This window comes from Acipenser ruthenus, chromosome 3, assembly GCF_902713425.1.
Source record: "Acipenser ruthenus chromosome 3, fAciRut3.2 maternal haplotype, whole genome shotgun sequence".
In the NCBI taxonomy this organism is placed as follows: domain Eukaryota; kingdom Metazoa; phylum Chordata; class Actinopteri; order Acipenseriformes; family Acipenseridae; genus Acipenser; species Acipenser ruthenus.
Genome location: NC_081191.1, coordinates 85,460,860 through 85,481,318, shown reverse-complemented (window position 1 = coordinate 85,481,318; position 20,459 = coordinate 85,460,860). Strand labels below are relative to the sequence as shown.

The 20,459-nt window shown below is 36.1% G+C and overlaps 1 protein-coding gene across 10 annotated transcripts in view; it reads right to left on the bottom strand.

Moving 5' to 3' along the window:
* Positions 1 to 20,459, bottom strand: part of LOC117435706 (pituitary adenylate cyclase-activating polypeptide type I receptor-like) — a 78,408-nt gene that overhangs the window by 21,492 nt on the left and 36,457 nt on the right. For all 10 annotated transcript variants that reach the window (XM_034059066.3, XM_034059069.3, XM_034059067.3 and 7 more), the window contains exons 4-11: positions 14,159 to 14,266; positions 12,790 to 12,893; positions 12,166 to 12,263; positions 9,451 to 9,580; positions 8,376 to 8,529; positions 7,434 to 7,494; positions 5,660 to 5,729; positions 5,012 to 5,103 (exon numbers count right to left, since the gene is read on the bottom strand). In XM_034059066.3, the coding sequence (XP_033914957.1) occupies positions 5,012 to 5,103; positions 5,660 to 5,729; positions 7,434 to 7,494; positions 8,376 to 8,529; positions 9,451 to 9,580; positions 12,166 to 12,263; positions 12,790 to 12,893; positions 14,159 to 14,266 (817 nt within the window). The remainder of the gene's footprint in view (positions 1 to 5,011; positions 5,104 to 5,659; positions 5,730 to 7,433; positions 7,495 to 8,375; positions 8,530 to 9,450; positions 9,581 to 12,165; positions 12,264 to 12,789; positions 12,894 to 14,158; positions 14,267 to 20,459) is intronic.

The window sequence follows — 20,459 nt, the reverse complement described above, 5'->3', positions numbered from 1 at the left end:
TATCAGAAGTTAAATTGTACTTGGAAAAGGAGAGTTTTAATTAATCAAAAAGAATATAACTCACCTTGAAACAAAAATTTAAGAGACCGCGTCTGTGGCACCGACGATACAGAGAGAGTGTACAGGACCAGAATTAACAGACTACCTAGATAATTCAATATTTGTAGTTATGAAAACATTTGAGCCTTTTCTATACTTGTGGTTATGAATGAGATTTATTCACTTGTTTTAACCATTTGTAACTTTACGGAACGTTTGTTGTATTGCTAAAATGATATACCGTTGTTTGCACCCAGTGTAATGTTACTACCAAGAAATGATCAGTGCAACTGTAGCCTATTTGAATTTAGCAAACGTATGACAGCTGACTTCTACTGTAGATTTTATTTGAATTATACAACTGAAATCTTGGTATAAAAAACAGCATATTAGATATTACAATAAAGTTTCCTTAGGTGATTGCGAATTTGCAATGCGTCTTTGACTTTAACTCCTGTGTCTAATCCACACAAGAACGAAAAACAGGCATCAAGGACACACAGCGATGCACTAGGAATGTGATCGAGACCATTGACATGGATTTTGCCTAAACGTATTTGTAATGTTATCAGACTCCCCCCACATACAAAAATTAGATGTGAACATAAGCAAATCAATTCTAACCAATATACACAGGTGGCTTACAGTATTTTTTTTTCTTTTTAACCAAAAAAAGATTGCAAAATGCATGTGAAAAGAGTTGTATATAGTAAACTGTGTCAAAATATCCCACCGAAAATAACTAGTGGGGTTTAATTATTATTAGTTGTTTATTTATATTTTTAATCCGTGCCGTCTGATTTTTACCCACACACCAGATAATTATAAATCAGCATTTTATATGTGAAGTGTTCTAAATAAATGTATATTCTGCATGACAAAATGCGCAATTTTAAATTAAGTTTACAAATTATACACAAAATAAATATTTTCATAAGAGCCGCCTCCCTGTACACTAGAAGTTTCCATTCAATTTTCTTGATCTCATTAACATGCATTTTGATTAACGAGTTCTCCTTATGTAGTCGTTGAGACAGGAAGTGATGTACGTGACATGCAACAATTAAGCTTTTTAACGATAAACGCATTCATTAACAACCTCATCGTCTCAAACATTTTAAAACATTAACGGATTGATTTAATTAACACATTTCGTTTGTAAATCACTTGCTGCTAAAGCTCTTGTTACTATACCACGAGTTTGATACAATAACATTATTTTTTGAAAATCCTGCCCTAAATGTTCAACAAAAAAGGCAGCAGCATTTTTCTTTTGTGTGTGTGAACAATTTTTATTATTTTTCTTTCTTTTCCCCACCCTTTGGGACTAGGGAAAGGGGGAGGCAGGACAAGTAAATAAATGTCACATTAATACAGAAATACAACATAATATTCAGACAAAAACAAGATGAAGTGTAGCCAAGCCGTAGATCTTTCAAAAGAAATAACGTCATGTAAATAGTCTAACCAGATATACGAAAAGGAGATAAATTAGTTTAAAAGTAATTTAGGAAAATGTGTGGCTGAAGGGTGAGATATGTCTAACAATAGATTGACTAGCTCATTGAAATCTCCCACCGAATATAACAGGGATATTCCCCAATGAGGCCAATGTATGTTTGATCTGGTTGAAAGACCAGATATTTGGTGCACATAGAACGGCAATACAGACCTCTACCTTATTCAACAGCGTAGTCACATAGCAAAATCTCCCCTCCGAGTCATTAACTTGAAGACGAAATTTGAGGTACAGCTGTCTCTTGGCAAGAATATGGACACCCCTATGTTTATTCTGAGCAGAGCAATATGCAATTACCTTGTAATGTTTATTTTGAAAACAAGCAACATCACTTAAAATCAAATGAGTTTCCTGCTAAACATGCAATATCAATCTTTTTTTTTCAGATAATATAAGCACTGTGCTTTCTTTATAGGATGATTGGCCCCTCGTAAATTCCAGGAGTTAATGACAGCACTAGCCATGGTAAAAGATAGGAATAAAAGATCAGGGAGAGTGAATAAGTAAAAGATGTAGCACTCAGAAATCAAAGATAAATGACATGGAGAAAGATCACTGACTCGGCACTCATCATATTGCAATATCCTATAGGACAGTAGCAGAGTAATGACAAAAACACAGTAAAAGAAACTGAGGGGAGCGTGGTTACAAAAATTTAGGATGATAAAGAAGAGAGCTATAAATCTCAAGCCACAGTTAACATCTGTACTCCCTCTCACTCGCTAATTCCGCTCCTTATCTACCCCGAAATCCCAGCCTCCCCTTCCCTACTTCCACTATCCCCCCCCCCCCCCCGGGCAATCCAACAATTTTCATCGTGACCCAGACTACCCTGAGGGGGCTTGCTGTGATCTAAACCATCTTGCGAATAGGAAAAATGAACTGCAAATTCAACAAATGTAAACAACATGCGTATACTCTAGTAGCCCATGTGTTCAATATTTAGTGAACTAATTAGATTACTGATTGCCAACAACTATAACATTAACGCCACAGATATTAATAAAGATCGTGGAAATTAACACAGCCACGTATCCATATTATTAATAATAAAGCACAGTAGTATTCTTAATAGGGTTATCATACCCTCTGCAGTGTAGATATCCATTTGAGAACCTTCCATAATGACTAGATCAATGTCAGGAAACAACAAGTGGAAATGTGTAAACCTGACAGGTAACTGTCAGTCATAGAAGCAGCAAAATGTTTCCACTTCCATACATTGAGATAAGAAAAGTAGTAACCAGGAGCAAAGCTAGTTCATCGATACCGACGCGTCATCTGGATTAAGCGATGAGAAGCGCAGGGCCCTGTGCTCAGAGGGGTCAATCGACCTCTACAGGAGTAGTGGAAGACAGACGCTCCCAAGAAGATACACCAAGAAGTTGTCCACTCCCTGGGAGTGAAGCTTTGCTCTCATTTCACCAAAGGCCCTCCTCTTCGCGGCGGTGATAGCAGAGTAATCCACATAAGGAGAGCTTTTGTCCCTGCATGATGACCGGAGAGGATTGTCGAGCAGCCTGAAGGAGTGGTTGCCGATCAGTATAACAAAGGCACTGAAATATTATGGTGCAGGTTTACTGGAATCCTGAGTGCCACCTGCGCATACTCGAAAAGGGCGGTCTTTGGAGGCTTTCAGGGTCAGATACCAATGTGGAATTTTCTGCTGAAGAAAGTGGATGTGGTCATTGCTTTCAGCCCCAGGAAGCCCCAACTGTCTGAAGTTACAACGATGATTTCTGTCCTAAAGGTCCGCCATCTTATCTTGCATAGCATCAATACGAGCGCTGCATTGATTTGTTTCGTCTTTTTGTTGGTGAATATCAGCTCTGGTGATATCCTGCCTGGCAGTTTGCTATCTCTTAGAGAAAGCAATATTAGCAACCTCCTGTTTAAGAGCGATGAGGATAGTAGGTGTTTTGGTTACGTTTTGAATCAGGCCGCAAAGCCTCATCAATTGCTTCCTGAAGTGATCCACTGAAAGTGCATGCAACCTCTGCCAAGCGGTTGTCCCAATCATTAGGCCCAGTGACCTCTTGACACGCTTTCCCGGCGTTGTGGACTGAGGGGAAGCAACGGGTCCTCTGCGTGAAGTAGCCATTTAAAAATGGTAAGTAGATAATGTTTATATAGAAAATAATCAAAAAGTAACATAAGCAGCGTAAATTGTTCGATTATAAATGAAAATCACGAAGTGGTAGGTAGCAGGAGCTGTAACAGCAAGCAGCCATCCCAGTGATAGGGTCACTTGATCTTCAGCAGCAGTATTGTTGTATAAACAAGCACAGGCAACTGGTGGAGCACTGCCTACAAATCCAATGGTGATTTACTATCAATTTGTATTGTTCATGGCTTAGGCACATAGGTACTGCACTTCAATTAAGTCACGGGAAAGTACAGAAATGCCACCTGAAGGGGCATTATACTCAAATGTATTTAATAATTAAGAGAATAGTTACTAAGAAGCAAAGCACTTCCTGGTGGCAGGCTTTTCATTACAGTGGGGAGTGAAGATTGCTCCAAAATATAATGAAGACCCAGGGAAATTCATTATAACATTTGTAATGAAATAGTTGACATCGCACACAATCTGGACACAAATGGAATAAAATGCTTGCGGTTTCTGTAATCTATTGCACCAGTCACCCCAGGGAATCCACTTATGCTAAAATAAGTCTTGTTTTACTTCTTGTAGTTGTTGTTCGATGTGTGGAAAACATATATTTATCTGCTCTTATCACAAGAGTTTCAGACGCATTCTCAATCACTTTGCTTTCCACTGACAAAGCATGGCTTCTTTTAGTTTGGCATTGTAAGTCATCCACTAATTCTTGACATAAATCTAAAACCGATTATCTGTTTAGTCTGCAGTTAGCTATTATTGTATTGTCTGGGAAATCAAAAGTGCTAATTCTAGATAAAAATATCCTTGGTCAAAGTGCACGGTGCTGGCACTGTTTTAGTAGCTAAAGTCTTCTTCTGCTACAGTACATAAGAGCCATGGTAAGTACTGCAACAAAGGAAAAACACGACCCTTTAAGTAAACTTTCGCCAAAATTCCCATGTTTCAAGTAGGTCAAAATGACCTGGAGAAAGTGACTCAGTTTCATCTGGTGAACTCATTTGTGAATGAGAAAATAAATAAATAAATAAATAAATAAATAAAGGTTTAATTATTCATGAGCCTAACAGGGATAATCACACAACATTTGTATATATGTTAAACCTCATTGAAACAAATGTTGACAGCTATTGGTGACTAAGGTTAATGTGAAATGTATGTTTAATTCGACCAGAAAAAACTAAAACACTGCGAAACTGTAGAAAACGTTTAGTGAATGAGGCCCTTCTGTATCAATTCTGAAATTTCATAAACAGTATTTTCAGTTTTCTCATGTGTATGTTTCATAGTATTGTCCTGAAACAATAAAATATTGGAAAGCTCATACTTACAAGTACATGCTGGATTCATTGCCTCCAATGTCAGGTGATTGTAGTTTTTGCACAAGGATAATTATAATTCCAATAAAGAGAACAAAGTTTATCTAGAAAGAAATGCATTTATAGTCACCAGCTGTTGTGTGATCTCTATCTAGTTAAAATAAAACAATTAAGATAAAGCTGTTCATTAAAAAAAGATGACCATAGTAAAAGCATAGCAAAGTGTAATAAGCATGTTAAAACATTGGTAAGTATTGTAAATCCCAGAGGAGGTATGGTAAAGCATATTCAAACCATAGTAAACTGTAGTAAATTCATAGTGTAACCACTGGGAAAGCCTTAGAAAACTGCAAAATTACAATGCAAATTTACCATAGTAAAACTTTTATAAGGGTTATCAAAGACAAAATAACAAAAATCTATATTCATGATTTTCTAGACTCCAAAATGTCTTTATAAACATAGCTATAACACTTACTGAAATTAAATTATGTTTTTTTCCTGTCGTTAGCTTTAGAAAGTTACTAAAAATAAAAATAAATAAATAAATACCTGAACAAATTAACCTTTATTGAAAAATAGAATTTATGCTGCAGAGAAGTGAACATTAATTTGATTTAATGATATATTTTTTCTTTCTTTCTTTCTTAAATTCCTTACCATAATCGAAGCAACAACAGGTCCTTTGATCACCCACCACAGAGCAGTGTTCTCATTCGTATCCCAGCACCTTTAAAAAAGGAAAACAGTTTGAGGCCATGTAATGGAATATATTTCAAATGTCTTTCGCTAAACATGGTTCAACTGTTACAGCGCCCCCTACACTGTTTACAAGAAACAAATACTTAACCTTTGCTATATCCTATATTGTCCATACCGCAGCAATATATTCAACATAATCCTGATTTGTTTTGGTATTTTCATTCATACATCATACTGTAGGATGAACAAGGGAGTTGCTTTTTCTCAACTTTCACTTGGATACTTTCGTCAGGAGACAAAGTTAATTGCAGTGTATCCAGTTCACTCTCTCTTCTGCAACAATGCTGGTGCTTTGACTGAAATGAGTGGTGCATTGTGGGAACAGAAAACCAACAGAAATTCTTCTTCTCCTGGCGAATGCTCCTGAGTAAATGTTGAGAAATGTTATCCTCAGTTGATTTATGACCTGTGATTTGTTATTAAAAATTTCAAAAGAATCAATATGTTTAAAACTAAAATGCTGTGATATGAACAACTTGGATCACAGCAAAAGTAATGTAGTGCTTGTAAACACTGCAAGGTGTTCAGTAGCATATCATCAATTATACTACAGTGGAATTGACTGCCCTACTTGTAGTATTGCAAGTCGGTGCTACACTATAGCAGCTCAGTACAGTACAATAAAGGTATGATGTCTTTCTCTTCAGTAAGAAATCAAACTGTTAAAATGGTATTATTGGTTATATTGTTTTCAAATGCCCTGTCAGTTTTACTTCACTGGTCTCTGGTCCCGCTTTTTTAAAAACACAGCATTTTTATTTATCACTTCATTCACAGATTCAACTATTGACTGGCACTAACAAAATTCTTGTGTCAACAAAACAGTGCAAAAGGTTGCAGTGAAAGATGCCTCAGGTCTGTTATGTATGTATTTATGTACTGTCACATATAGGGAAAGAAAGTAGTGCAAAAATGACAGGTGGCGGTGCAGGGCACCCTACTGCAGTCAATAAAAATGAAGAAACACTAATTGGAAGCCCTGGGCACAACTTAGAAATGAGGAGGAGAGTAGATTATGGGTGCCCGTTCTTGTTGTGCTTTGGGCTACGCTTAGTGTTATTGCATGGGGGCGGGAGGGGGTGTGGTGTGGGGTGAGGGGGTGTGGGGTGGGGTGGGGTGGGGGGGGGCGGGGTTGTCTTAATTGCAAGCTGTTAGCTGGCTCATCGCAATAACAGTGTCTTGACACACACACTGGAACTGACTCTTTCTAGAATGGTTATTGCACCTCCAACACATTACAGTATGAATGGATGTATATACACATATACACGATACATCTTATTTATCTTAGTATTACAGCTTCCTTCTGGTTAATTATCCCTTTTTAAAATGTACTATTTTAAGAGATATGTGTCAGTACTATATCTGTAACTTTTAAATTGTAAATGCATATTAGTTATATTTTGTGAATACACAGTACCACCTGGAGGGTGCTCTGAGAAAAAACTATTGAACATCTAAGTCATATGGTATAACATGATGCCATGGTTAACATGGCCAGTCACATTTCTGTAATATTTTATTTTGAAGTGACACATATGTAGTGACACACTGCAAAGATTTATTCTAATATTATTATAAGTTTTATACAGGGGCTGTTAAACTGAAGTTGAACATAACAAACAATGTAATATATTATTATCAGGGGCAAAATACCTAAAGAAGTACCTACCCATTGTCATCAAAGTGTAATCTAAGCACAGCCCAGGTGGTGACACAAACAGTAGGAGTCCCTGTGAACACAGATTTAATATCGATCCTTATGCTTTACAATGTATATATTATATGTATTCTAATGTATGGGACAGTCATGTTTTAGACAGCTGCTGTTTTATTTGACAACAGTCAGCAGTCTAGAGAGGTTATATGTATTCATAACATCATTACATTTACCAAAACAGACTAAACACATTTAGATCTATCAAATAAGATTTGTGAATAAAGATTATTTGTTTTATTTTTTAATTTTTTTCATTAATAAGACAACAGAGACTGCCGTTTAGTGGTGAATGCTGTGAAAAACAAACCATCACGCTCCCTCTCATGGTTAAAATAAAATTATGCAACACAGCTTTCTGATGGAATTCCTTTTGTCTTTTACAAGATCGGATAAGCAAAGCCCCTTTCACAATGGCACGCTCTACCCGGGTCAGAACTTACACGGGTCAGGACCCGGTGTCATGCGGGTCGGGTACGTGATTTCACACTGCTTTTGATAAAGCAGGGTTGACGTGACAGACGCAAGTGCACAATGCATGTATCAATGCCCCCGGAATCAGCTTGTTACTGATGCTTCCATCCAAGCATGTATATATATATATATATATATATATATATATATATATATATATATATACATGCAAACATCAAAGGCAAGGGGACAGTTAAACAAAATAATCTAACATAAATTACTGTACTGTAACAGACACAATGAATGTATAAGCAGTACACAAATGTGTGAAACTAAAACATGCTTCAAAGTTGTTGTTTTTTTCCTGCTACAAAGCTCCACCCAAATTGTTTCAATCAAACATGAACATGCACAATATATAATGTTGGTGTTTCCTACTTAAAATATTACACAAGTGGAATGTTAACAGCTTTCTTGTCTTACCCCATCCAATGATTGTGTACCAATAAAAATATCTCCGTTCAGGGAAGAAGGTCTCCACCAACAAGGTAAATAGGTAGAGCCCTTCAATAAAGAGCCAGAAGTAGTTTGACATGACGCAGTAGTGGAAAAACACCATCACTGCTTTACATTCAATCTGAGGAAAACACCAGAGGACAAAAAATTATTAATTTATAATGTGTGTAATATATATTACACAAGGGTTTGGGGTCTTTGAGTAATTCACCCCCAGCACCCCTGGACACTATGAGAGTAAAATGTATTTTGGGTGAGTAAAATGCAACATTACTTTTAAGTCACGAATACTTTCAAACTAGGTCATGTACTTGATTTCATGCTAAGTTATGGGGTACGCATTAACTACAGCCTTACATTTTAACAGTAACGTGAACAATTTCCTAACGTTTCGGTATGTTTAACATACCTTTGTCAAGGGAAAGTGTGTTTGAAAACAAACAGTGGAGGAACTTATAGGCTTTTGATGCCAATGCAACTACACTCACTTATTTCTATTTTTATCTATTAATGTGTTTGTGATGTCATTGAATTTGTTAATTATGTAACTATCTACTATTCCTTACTAGTTAAACCTTCAGGCATCACGGTATTGAGCCTATGTATCCATTTATTTTCCTTTATTCTTCTGTATTGTACATTATCTAATTACATTTCTTCTAAAACTACAAATTGTAGGTCATTCATATTATGTACATTTTTTTTAAAGTGTTGAACTATTGGTTCATTTACTTTTTTATTTCTTATATTTGATAGGTGATTCTGTATTCTTTTATATAATGATATACCTGTCTCTCCTACATATTTGATTTTGTTATTTTCAGTCGGCTCTGGGGGAAGTATTGCTGTTCTTTACTCTCCCACAGAAGCACCGACTTACAAGAAGGGTAAGGCTGTTCTCAGGGTCGGGATTATTTGCAACCAATCCTTAAGGCCATTTTATTAAAAACAAACAAACAAACAAACCAAAAAAAAACAGTTATGGGTAACAACATAGTTACACAGTCAAATGTTGCTGCATATATGGATCATGTTTACTTACTGTTGAAACACAGTGATTATTCTCCTCTTCAGCATAGAGGACTCCATCTTTAATGAAAACTGATATGGCTCGTAAAATAAACGACACAAAAAGGTTCATGTGAATGAAATTCCTGGTGCAGTGAAGTTTTCTAAAAGAAGAACAAAACACCATATGGATTTCTAAGAATGCAAATAGTTTGGTATATTTTTCAGTTCAGCAAACATCAGATCCAGTTATGTCTAAGAGGCTGCGGAGGCTAAGCCAACAGGTCATTTTTGTAAAAGTAAAACATATTCACAGCGCAACAACAATACTGATCTGTGTTAACCGTTTGTCTCTGGTGGCTTCTAGTGCCTGTTTCATACATTTTTGAAACATACGTAATCCAATTGGCTAACATCCCACCCATTTCAAGGCTAGTTTTCTGTAGCCTCAAAATGGGACGGGATTCTGTATTTATTCCACACACTTCTATAACCTTCAATCAACTTGTGACAGGGTGCAAGCCCTGTTATATTGATGTTCTTCCAGTTTGGCAGGGATAGGGTTAATACTATCCCTGCCAAATACATGTTCAGACTGTGGCTGGGACTTAATTGATTAATTAACAATCAATTAAGCCCAGCCACATATGCCATTTTCCTCGCTTGCACTTATTGCAATTGAAAAGAGAATTGTTAAGGCTCTAGAAAAAAAATCCATGCTGGTATGATGATGTTATCGACCATTTTGCTGGAGAGAAAGGACAGAGAGGCAGAGTTTTTCTACAAATGACAAAACTGAGGATTCATCAATATCAAGTGAGTCCACTATTTCTTTTTTCTTATATTCAGCTGCTTGCCTTATGTGCTGGGTATAGTATAGTATTCCATTATTTTGAAACATGCAACGATAGTTTTACCGCATATAATAAAAAGTATTTAACAAAAACAATACTGAAATGCACCTGAATATCATATATATATATATATATATATATATATATACACACACACACTGATGCACAAAAGAAACGCAACACTCAGGTCTAATGGATTTAATCAAATATTTTAAACATAGATCACAGAAAATGTGAACAAAAATACAGATCAAGGAATCATGATGAGTTTTCAGTATGAAACGTGACACAAAGTTAGTATCGGATATGACCTCCCTGAGCATTAACACAATCCTGGCAGCGTTGACCCATAGACCTGATCAGCCTCTGGATAGGCTGCTGTGGGATGTTCCTGTGCAGCTGCAGCCAGCTGGCGAAGGTTGGCTGGTCACTGTTGTCTCCTGTGGATGGCACAGATGTTCTATTGGACTCGGGTCAGGAGAAAAAGCTGGCCACGGCAAGACCTCAACATTTCGTGCAATTGTAATCCTAGCACTGTGCGCTCTTGCATTGTCCTGCTGGAAAATCGACACTTCCGGATTGGCTTGCAGGAACGGAAAAACTGTTGCCTCAAGGACTTTGTCAATGTATCGCTGAGCAGTAAGGTTACCCTCAATCTGCACCAAAGACGTTCTTGTGTTTAAGGAGATTCCTCCCCACATCATCATCACACTTTCACCGACACACTGGTTGGCTTGAACAACGCAACAGTCAGCATAACGTTCTTGGGCCGGTGTGGTGACCCTCTGCCTTCCAGGACATGACCTGTCCCTCACAGAGCCAGTTTTCTGGTTTCTCTGGACTAGTCTGCTGATTTGCTGAAGTAGAACATTTCATTCACTGGGCAACTTCTCTCAAAGACAGGCTGCCTTCAATCATGCTGATAGCAACCAGGCGATCTTCATTACTTAAGCGGGGCATGGTCATATCTTTCGCTATTCTTGCATTAATTAAAATCATTTTTACATCTTTTCGAATAGCTATTTATACAGATTCTTAATCAACTCGTTTTGGCAATTTTAACTTGACTTAAATACCAAAAACTGAACACCTGCCGTTTTTATGAAATCACATGACTTGAGCTCAGTATTTTGTTATCTCAAGGAACAATACTACTCAAACAATCAACAAACCTATCTGCTCACTATTTAAAATGTAAATAACATTATGTATGTGCCCAATGTGCTATTGACGTAAAATTTAGACTGTTGCGTTTTCATTGTGAATCAGAATATATATATATATATATATATATATATATATATATATATATAAGCGCAGTACAAGCAGGTTTTTGTTGATTTAGCCTCCCACTTATTAAAGTCAGACACCACTACTAATCAGATCCCAACCAATCATATCACTGAAATAGGATACAATTAGTTTGGAGATAACTTTAAAGGTGTTACTGTAGTAATTTGTACCATTACCTTATGAGTTTTAAAATATTATAGGTTATTATAAATTAATGTAAGGGGGTTTGATTCTGAGTTCAGGAGCAGCGCTTCAGTTCTAGTTGCCTGTCATAGCCATATGTAATGTTGGCTAGATCATCCAAAGTGTCTTTACATTAGAAAGTGCCAGCATCATCCAGTGCACAGGAGTGTACTGCAAGAAAAAATAATTCTATAAAGACACTTTGGCTGATATAGAGCCTAGTTTACATATTAGAAAACATATAAAAAATCAATTAAATAAACATTACTTCAGATGTGCATACGCTAATTGTTAACCCCTTAAAAATACTGTGAACAGATATCTTATGAAGTATTGGTCAAGCCTTATAAAAAAAAGGTAGCAATCCTCCTACCGGCCATTAAATACCCCCTGTATTTGTGTAACATTGCATTACTCACCTGAAACGACAGAGAATCACCATTGCAGTCGTGAGAGAGATTAGGGATGTGCTGTATCCAACTGTATATAGAGCCTTCACTGACACAAAATACAGATCCTTTAAATAAACAAAAGGAATGTGTAGTTCAAATGATTTCTACATTTCTCAAAAACAAGTATACCATCTCTAATTTGTAAGGTAATGGGAAGGCATGACTTATTTCATTAAGGTCAAAATATGCCATAGCCACACTTCCATATTCACTTTATTTCATGTTTCCTTTTACTGTTAAATTTATTTTCATGTTGCATGTTCCTTAAACTGTGATACAGTATAGTACTTAAATGAAGGGACATTTTTAACACAACTTGTGTAAAAAGTAAAAGAAAAACACCAGCCCACTGATCACACATTTAGAGTTATTCAAAGATGTTTCATATGCATGAGTGTTCTGTTTTTCTCCCTCTGCATTTTGAAAACTAGCCACACTCAGAAAACAAATAGGCTGTATGCACAAAGAGAGAGGAACTGTTTTAATCAAGTGCAGTAATTGTATGGGAACCACTGGAGATGAAAATAGGCATGTCTAAAAATGGATGACAAAAGAGTTTGCTATAATTGTGTGCGATTAATTTGTATTTACCTCATGAAGGGTTTCATTCTCATTAAAACCACAAGCATCATAATAATGTGGGAAAGGTTCTGACCAGCCATATTCAGAGCAGTTTCTGCTGATGTGTACAAAGTCTGCAACAGAAACACACATGGGGGTCTGTTTAATGAGGTAAATGTAACCTGAATCAGATTTAACCTTTATATTTAATACTGGGCTCTGGAAAAAAACAAAAAAAAACAACAAAAAAAACAAAAAACAAACACACAATGCAGTTTCTTTTGAAATTAACTAATCCCATATATTTTGTTTATATAATAAAGAAATTGATTATATTGTCTCTGTCTTTCACCTTTGGTATATAACTGTAGTTTAAGTATGGCCTGGGTGAAGGCATAACTCACAAAGGAATACTATTGATTATTGCTATTCTTAGCTACAGTTTAAGCATTAAGCAAATTGAAAGACAAGAGAGATAATTGCAATAAACATGTCTTGCTGGTATTAGTCATCCACTTGTGAATAGAACTCGGGGGGGGGGGGGGGGGGGTTGTTAATGGCATAGGCTCTATGCATTTAAAATACAAAATACATTGTGGCTGTGTTTTAAATAATGTAAACCCCTTTATTGTGTCATTAGCTCAAAGTAAACATACACTAAAAATGGGTTTTATTAGTATCTGAATGGCAAAGAACATATATTACTGGGTGCAGATCCTAAAATATCTGTGTTGTTTAAATTGTGCTAAATATGACTCAAAATGCTCCTGCATAATGTGACAAAGTAAACTAAAAAAAAAAAAAAAAGAAAAAAAATACAGCAGCTGGAGAATAATGATTTGTGTACATTTGATATAGTAATGGGGAAGACAATGTGCCTTACAATATTTTAATTATCTGAACTACAGAAATCTAAATATTGTACTTTTTACTGACAAAAAATCAAATATAAAGTTGCTCATGTTGGTTTTCGACCATGGTTAACAAATACTAATACATAAAGACATTTTGCTGCAATTTTTTTTTTTTTTAATTCAAACACCACCATGTCTATTTTATAACTACCTGCATAGATTGCAATTCAAAGATATAATATAGGTTTGTACATATGTCAACGGAATACTACTAAACGTACATGGACAGCTATGCCTGTTTCACTAGACGTATAGATTTTAAATTGCTATGATCCTTCTTCTGTAAATACCATCACTTTCTATTTAAATATTCCTTTTAACTACCATGCTGTTCTTCAATAAATAGTGAATATATTGTAGATGGCAAATCTTGGTTACTGTATCTTCCAAAACAAACTTTCATATGTATGAATGCATAAGATGTAGAAGTAAAGTTTATCTTAAATGTATTATAGTAAGCAATCCATTTAAAATGAATTACTTACCATCTTCAGAACCTACAATTCCAAAAAACTCTGGACAGGGGACTTCAACAACTTCCCCAATCTTAGCAGGCTTCCAACAGGTGATGTTATCCCACATGCCAGGACATCCTATGCAGGTAGCCAACATAAAAAGAGAAACATTTGTTCAGCGTCAGTAGGGGTTAACATTACTGTGTTTTATTTATTTTTTTAACCTAATTTGGGTTAAACAAATTGGAGTGACTAGTACTAGTAGAAAAGATACTGAAAGCAGCATTTTTGGAGTTTCGTATTACCAGTCCACATTCTACTGCCAATAACAACTCCCTCAAAAGACATCACATCAGGGCTGAAGAAAGATACTGAATATATTTATATTTTATTGGCATTAAGTTTAGAGAAAGATAAACAAGTACTTATATCAGATATTTATTTTGTGCAGCCTACTGGCAACAGTGCAATTGGCATCCTTAGTAAAAATCCTACTGGTCCACTGGTACACATGTCCTGAAGAAAATTAGTTTTAGCTATACAACATACTTATTTTAATTCAGGTTCCCTTAAACTATTAAACTGTGACATTTGTTGAGAGCAAATGTCCAATTTATTATAGCTAAATAACGTTACGCAAGGGGAATGTTAAGAAATTACCTGACAACATTTTTGGGGAAAGGTGGTTAAACGGTTAAAACTTTGTCTGGTAAAAACACTAAAATCATAATCTTTACAATAACGTTTAACAAGGCTTATCTTTCAGGAATACTATCAGTCACTCCCACTTCTGCACAGCAGAGGGCAGTTTTGATTCAAGGCTAACTTGATGGTAAATAGGCCATGTTGCAAATTTCTGAGAAACAAAATAAATAAAAATGAATAATATTAAACAAAGCCATTGGTTAGGTATTCTGATATCCCGTGGGCATATTAAATTTGGCATGTCTACAAGGTCCTTTTTTTTCTAATTGTAACTATTCCAAGTCTGCATTATCTTAGTTTTCGATCCCTTTAGCCCTCTATATTCAATGTCATATTATATATATATATATATATATATATATATATATATATATATATATATATATATATATATATATATATATATAAATTAATAGTATACTTAATTTCCCCAGTGCTGCCACTGAACTGTTCTGCTGGTGATTTACAATTTACTTACATTTAGCAGTGACAGCAACTGCATGGTCAAGACCAATTCAGAAGAGATTCAAGGCTCTATCCCAGATGATTTTATTTAGCAATGTGCATGAGCTGCATAAGAAACAGACTGCTGTTGCAGCATCTGCTGTTATTTACAGTTTCTGAATCCTCAGCATGTTCACTCTACTTTAACAGGTGTGTATCATCAACTCTAAAGTGTTGCACACCGGCCATAAAAGCATAGGATACAAATACCAAATCGAAGGGACTGAGTTAGAACCAGCACGGTATGGAGAGGAAAAAAGAAACACATTGGTCTTGTACTGGATTCATCATTGTGAAGAGACTCAGGCAATGTGAGAAGGCTAACAGAATGCTTGGTTATATACTGTAGTAACAAGTATAGAGCATTGTGACAGGGTAACGTCACGGCCCAGGATGTTATCGGCAGGGAGAGAGACTCAGCACACAGAAAGCCGCCGTTTAAGCACAAATGCACACTTTTACTTGCAATACAAAACAAACACTAAACAAAACAAAACCCATTACAAAATAAATACCACAAGGGCCAAAACAAAAAGGTCTACAAAAACTCACGACAATATAGGACAAACAGCACAGCAACACCTACCTTTTACAACACCAACATTAACTCTAAATTAACACCCATGAGCACCCTTTTTATATACCTAGGAGGCTGTGTGGTCCAGTGGTTAAAGAAACTGGCTTTAAAGGTCTTTAAAGGTTAAAGGTCCCCGGTTCAAATCCCACCTCAGCCACTGTCACAGAGCATGTCACTTAACCTCCTTGTGCTCCGTTTTTCGAGTGAGACGTAGTTGTAAGTGACTCTGCAGCTGATGCATAGCTCACACACCCTAGTCTCTGTAAGTCGTGTTATTGACAGGGAGGAATTTAACCCCCTCCCTGCCAACCCAGTATCGCGCCCCCCCCCCACACACACCTTTCAATCCGGCAGGGCTTTCTCCCTGCCACAAGTATAAATCAAAGGTTATGATGAGGTTGTATAAATGCACTGATGAGATGACACATAGAATATAGTATTTTATAAAGTTTTGGTCTCCACACACTACAAAAAGAAGTTCAGAGATGACCAACAAGACCAATGCTAGGGCTCAGGGGTACGACTTATGAAGACGGAGGGATCTGTGCTTATTTAGGTGGGAGCAACTGCCAACCAAGCATATGCTGTCAATTCTCAATAAAAGACTCTGATTTGCTGTCTGGAGATGTAGTGATCAGAGGTGCAGTCTTGGGAAAATCAAAACAAATACTAAAATGCATCAGGGTGGATTCGATTTTCTTCAGGAAGATGGGCTGCAGGAATTGCTAAAGGGACATGAATCAAATTTATGAAGAAGTATATTATCACCAAGAAAGACTATGCTGAAGGTCATTTGCTTTTTAAGCATGCTCACAAATACAAATTCAAAAGTGAATATGATTTTCTTTTTGTGCCATTCGTGTTTTTAATTTCTCACTCTAAATGTGAATGACTATGTTGGAGAAAAAGTCATTTAATCTATTTTTGTTTAAGCAATTTCACAGATGATTGAAGCAATTTGCAGGGCTGTGAGTGGTATTAAAAAAAAAAAACATTTGGTAATAAATAGATAAAACAGAAGTGGTGATTTATCCACGGCAAATACAACCTTATGGTTTGAATAAAATACAAATCATAAATTTTGACATAATTTACATTCTACAGTAGGAATTGAGTCTCTAATATAAGCTGATTATGCATATTTTTAAGCAATGTAAGTATCTTCCAAGTTCATACTGTACAGGTGCAACAGATCTCATTGTTTAGCTATTAATATCCCTGATGAGAATAGATAATACAGGGTTATATTTTTTCAAACTGTGTGATGCCTGTTGTGCTCCAGGCATAGATAATAAAATGACCTGTTGTCATCCTATTAGATTGTTGTTAGTCCTGTCTGCTAAGCTTAGATTCAACCAGCGGTCAGTTTAGAAATCCTTTCTTGAAATTGATTGTGGTGATATACACTGCTTGGTCTCTTTGTTAAGACCCGTCTACCCAAGTGGGTTTGGCTTTGCCCTGAATTAGAGACACACATTAGGTTGATTGTGTGATGTGATGTGTGATCCTTACTTACAGAACTATAAAGCTCAATGAGCTGCAGAATCGGAATCATCCAAGAAGGGGGACATTCAAAGATATAACAGCATTTAAAAGAGGCAAAACAAATGCAAAATTGTCACCCAGAGAGAGAGAGAGCTGTGGCTGCAAACAGAGGGAAAACTGTTAGAGAGGCTTGTCAAGTCTGAAATGTATAGTAGACTGAAGGGGTAATAGCCCTTGAGACAAATTCTAGTATCTTGTGGCATCTATGCCAAGTTGTGTCAAGACATTATTTTTTTTTTATTACAATTTTACATATTTTAGATCATAGCTTTCTGAAGTCTAGAGTTCTATGTTGTGCTACTGCAGATGTGCAAGTAAGCAAAGTACAGCAGTTAACAAATAGGAGCTGGACCAGTGGCATTCAAACAAGCTGAGCTTTTGGCATTCAAATCAGCTGAAGCGATGTCCTTTAGCTTGAGCAAGGGCCAGATAAGCAAATTGAATGCAACAAACCCAATAATCAGCATAAAGAAAACAAGAAAGGCCACTAAGCTGTCTGTAACGGATATAAGCTGAAATCCTCTAAAGCATTCCAAAGCTTTGGAATTAAGTCACTGCCCCATTATGAAACTATCGTGGCATTTCAAAGACTAGTTTGGTAGCTGACTGACTAGAGTACTAGAAATATAATCATCAAAAAAGGCTTTTTAAGTGACATTTCTTACATAAAGGGATTCATATTTCTTCTCCCCATGCAGGTACCTGTGCCACTAAAATGAGCAGTTACAGTAAGGCATTGCTTACAATATCATCAGTCAGTGGGAATAATCATGTGCCCAGGTGACAGAATAATAGGTACTTTAAGTACTTATCAGTGGAATGCTCATGAAAATAAAACAGGTAAATGTTTAATTGAATCCCAGAGTACTGGGAAAGGAGATACAGGTGGCTTATCCGGGAAGAACCAGTTACTGTGTGACTACTAATCACAGATATTATTGGGAAAATGGGTTAAAATGTAGCATAACAAAGCAGGCGTTTGGTATCAATCTCACTTGCAGTATCATGATTGGGAATATGCCGTTACCATACGTACTAACTGAAATTAAGATCCATGCAACTGATGACTTTTAGTTCTCTGTTCTAGGTTGCCCTTTACCTGCAACTGAAAGGATAAAACTATTATTAAATGAACTGGTTAATATCCGTAAGACTTTGATTGAGGTGGTGAGAAAGGAGTAGATGTTAGAAGAACAAATTCAAATTTATGTAAACAATGGGGAGACCATGGAGGCTAATTATGCTAACACATATTGGGACTATTTGTTTAAATGATCTGTAGCGCTGTGTTTGCTTACTTTACAGTGTGTATGCATAATGTTTTGCTATCTAAAATGCTTAATTCAAGGATATTACAAAGCTATGGCAATACTGAAAAGGAGACAGATGTATGACTGATCACAACAGTTAGAGAGTAGGTTATATTCTGAAGACAGATAAGAACTGGTATTTACAGACCAGACAACCTAAGATAGGAATATAACGCTATCCGTGGGTGACTTTATGTGGAAAAAGTCTTTGTAGGTTTTCAAAGTTTTCAGGGGAGACTGTAATAAAGGGTTTATATAAAAACTCATAAGTGGAGGATTTTTGTATCATTTTCTGTCTTTTCTTATTCTTGTGCGTCAGGGGTGAGTGCAGTTTTGACAATGTTTATTCTGAGCTTACTGTCAGGGGCATGTGATAAGCAGAGACAGAATTCCACAGAATCTCACAGTAACCCATCACACCTGTGAAAACATATCATGCAAGGACGAAAACAACTAGAGTCATGCCGTCCTGTCTTCCATTATCATGGTATATTATCTGCTTCTTATCTGCGTGTTATCTGCTTAATAATAACATACATATGGAAATTGTTTGTATTTGAAATGCTGCGCATGTCTTGTGCTTGAGGGGGGAAACTCTCTTAAGTATAAAGGATGACGCAACCCAGCGTCCAGTGCTCAGGTGTACTGAGACCAGAACTAGCTGCTGTTTGTATTCTATTACTGCAATAAACTATACCTTATTTTACTACTTTTACATGTTAGTGGTGTGTGTTTTTCTTACAGCAGTTACAGTAAGTCATTGCTTAACTTGTCCTCTTGTGCAGCGTGGAGTCTATAACACTGGTAAAGGATTCTTTGTCATTGCTATTCAGATCAAGTAGTGTGTGTTCTTCTCAAGGACTAGTTCAGTCATTGCAGATAGGATGTCAGATTTTCTCTTGCCATGAAAAGAATAGCAAACAGAAGGTAAATCATTTCATCGCTGACTGAATTCTACCTAAAACACAGCGACAAAGCATTCATCAGTATTGTACATTCTTCCAACGTGTTATGTTTTCTGCCTTTGTTTGAGTTGAAATAAAAATAAAACCAGATAAATTAATTATGAAAAAATGATGTCAAGTTCCCTTAATAACAGAGAATAGCTAACAATGTAAAATCATCAAAGGTTTAGATAATTTTCATTTTATCCTGTGGTATGTTACATTTGGTAACAACTAGCATGTGAGCCCCATTGCTATTCAGTCATGAACGAACAGGGATATGCCACAAACCAAGACTGTCAAAAAAAGGTGGTATATGTTGTAAATTACATAAACTTATCAAATTCTATGACAAAATAGACATGAATCCATTGTAGACATAAGGACTGTTTTCAAAGGATTATTATTTCCTTAAAATTTCTCCTGTGGTTTACCTATAACATTTTGCATGTTAATTTTGCTTGTATTTTCAGCACACTTATGTGATCTGTGAAAGGTACATTTCCTCTCTGCATCCGTTACTTACATATGGTTGAAAATATGCATTTCAGAAATCGGTTTAAAATGAGAAATTCCTAGTACTGTTTTTAGTACTTATGTCATTTATCAGATATTTTGTTCCTCCAGATCAGACCTGGATATAACAACGGATGCAGAGCCTTACAAAGCCTAAGCTGCTTTAGTTTTCCAAAACAAATGATGTACAATTTGTTTTATAAACTTATAGGTATGAAATTACTACTGCT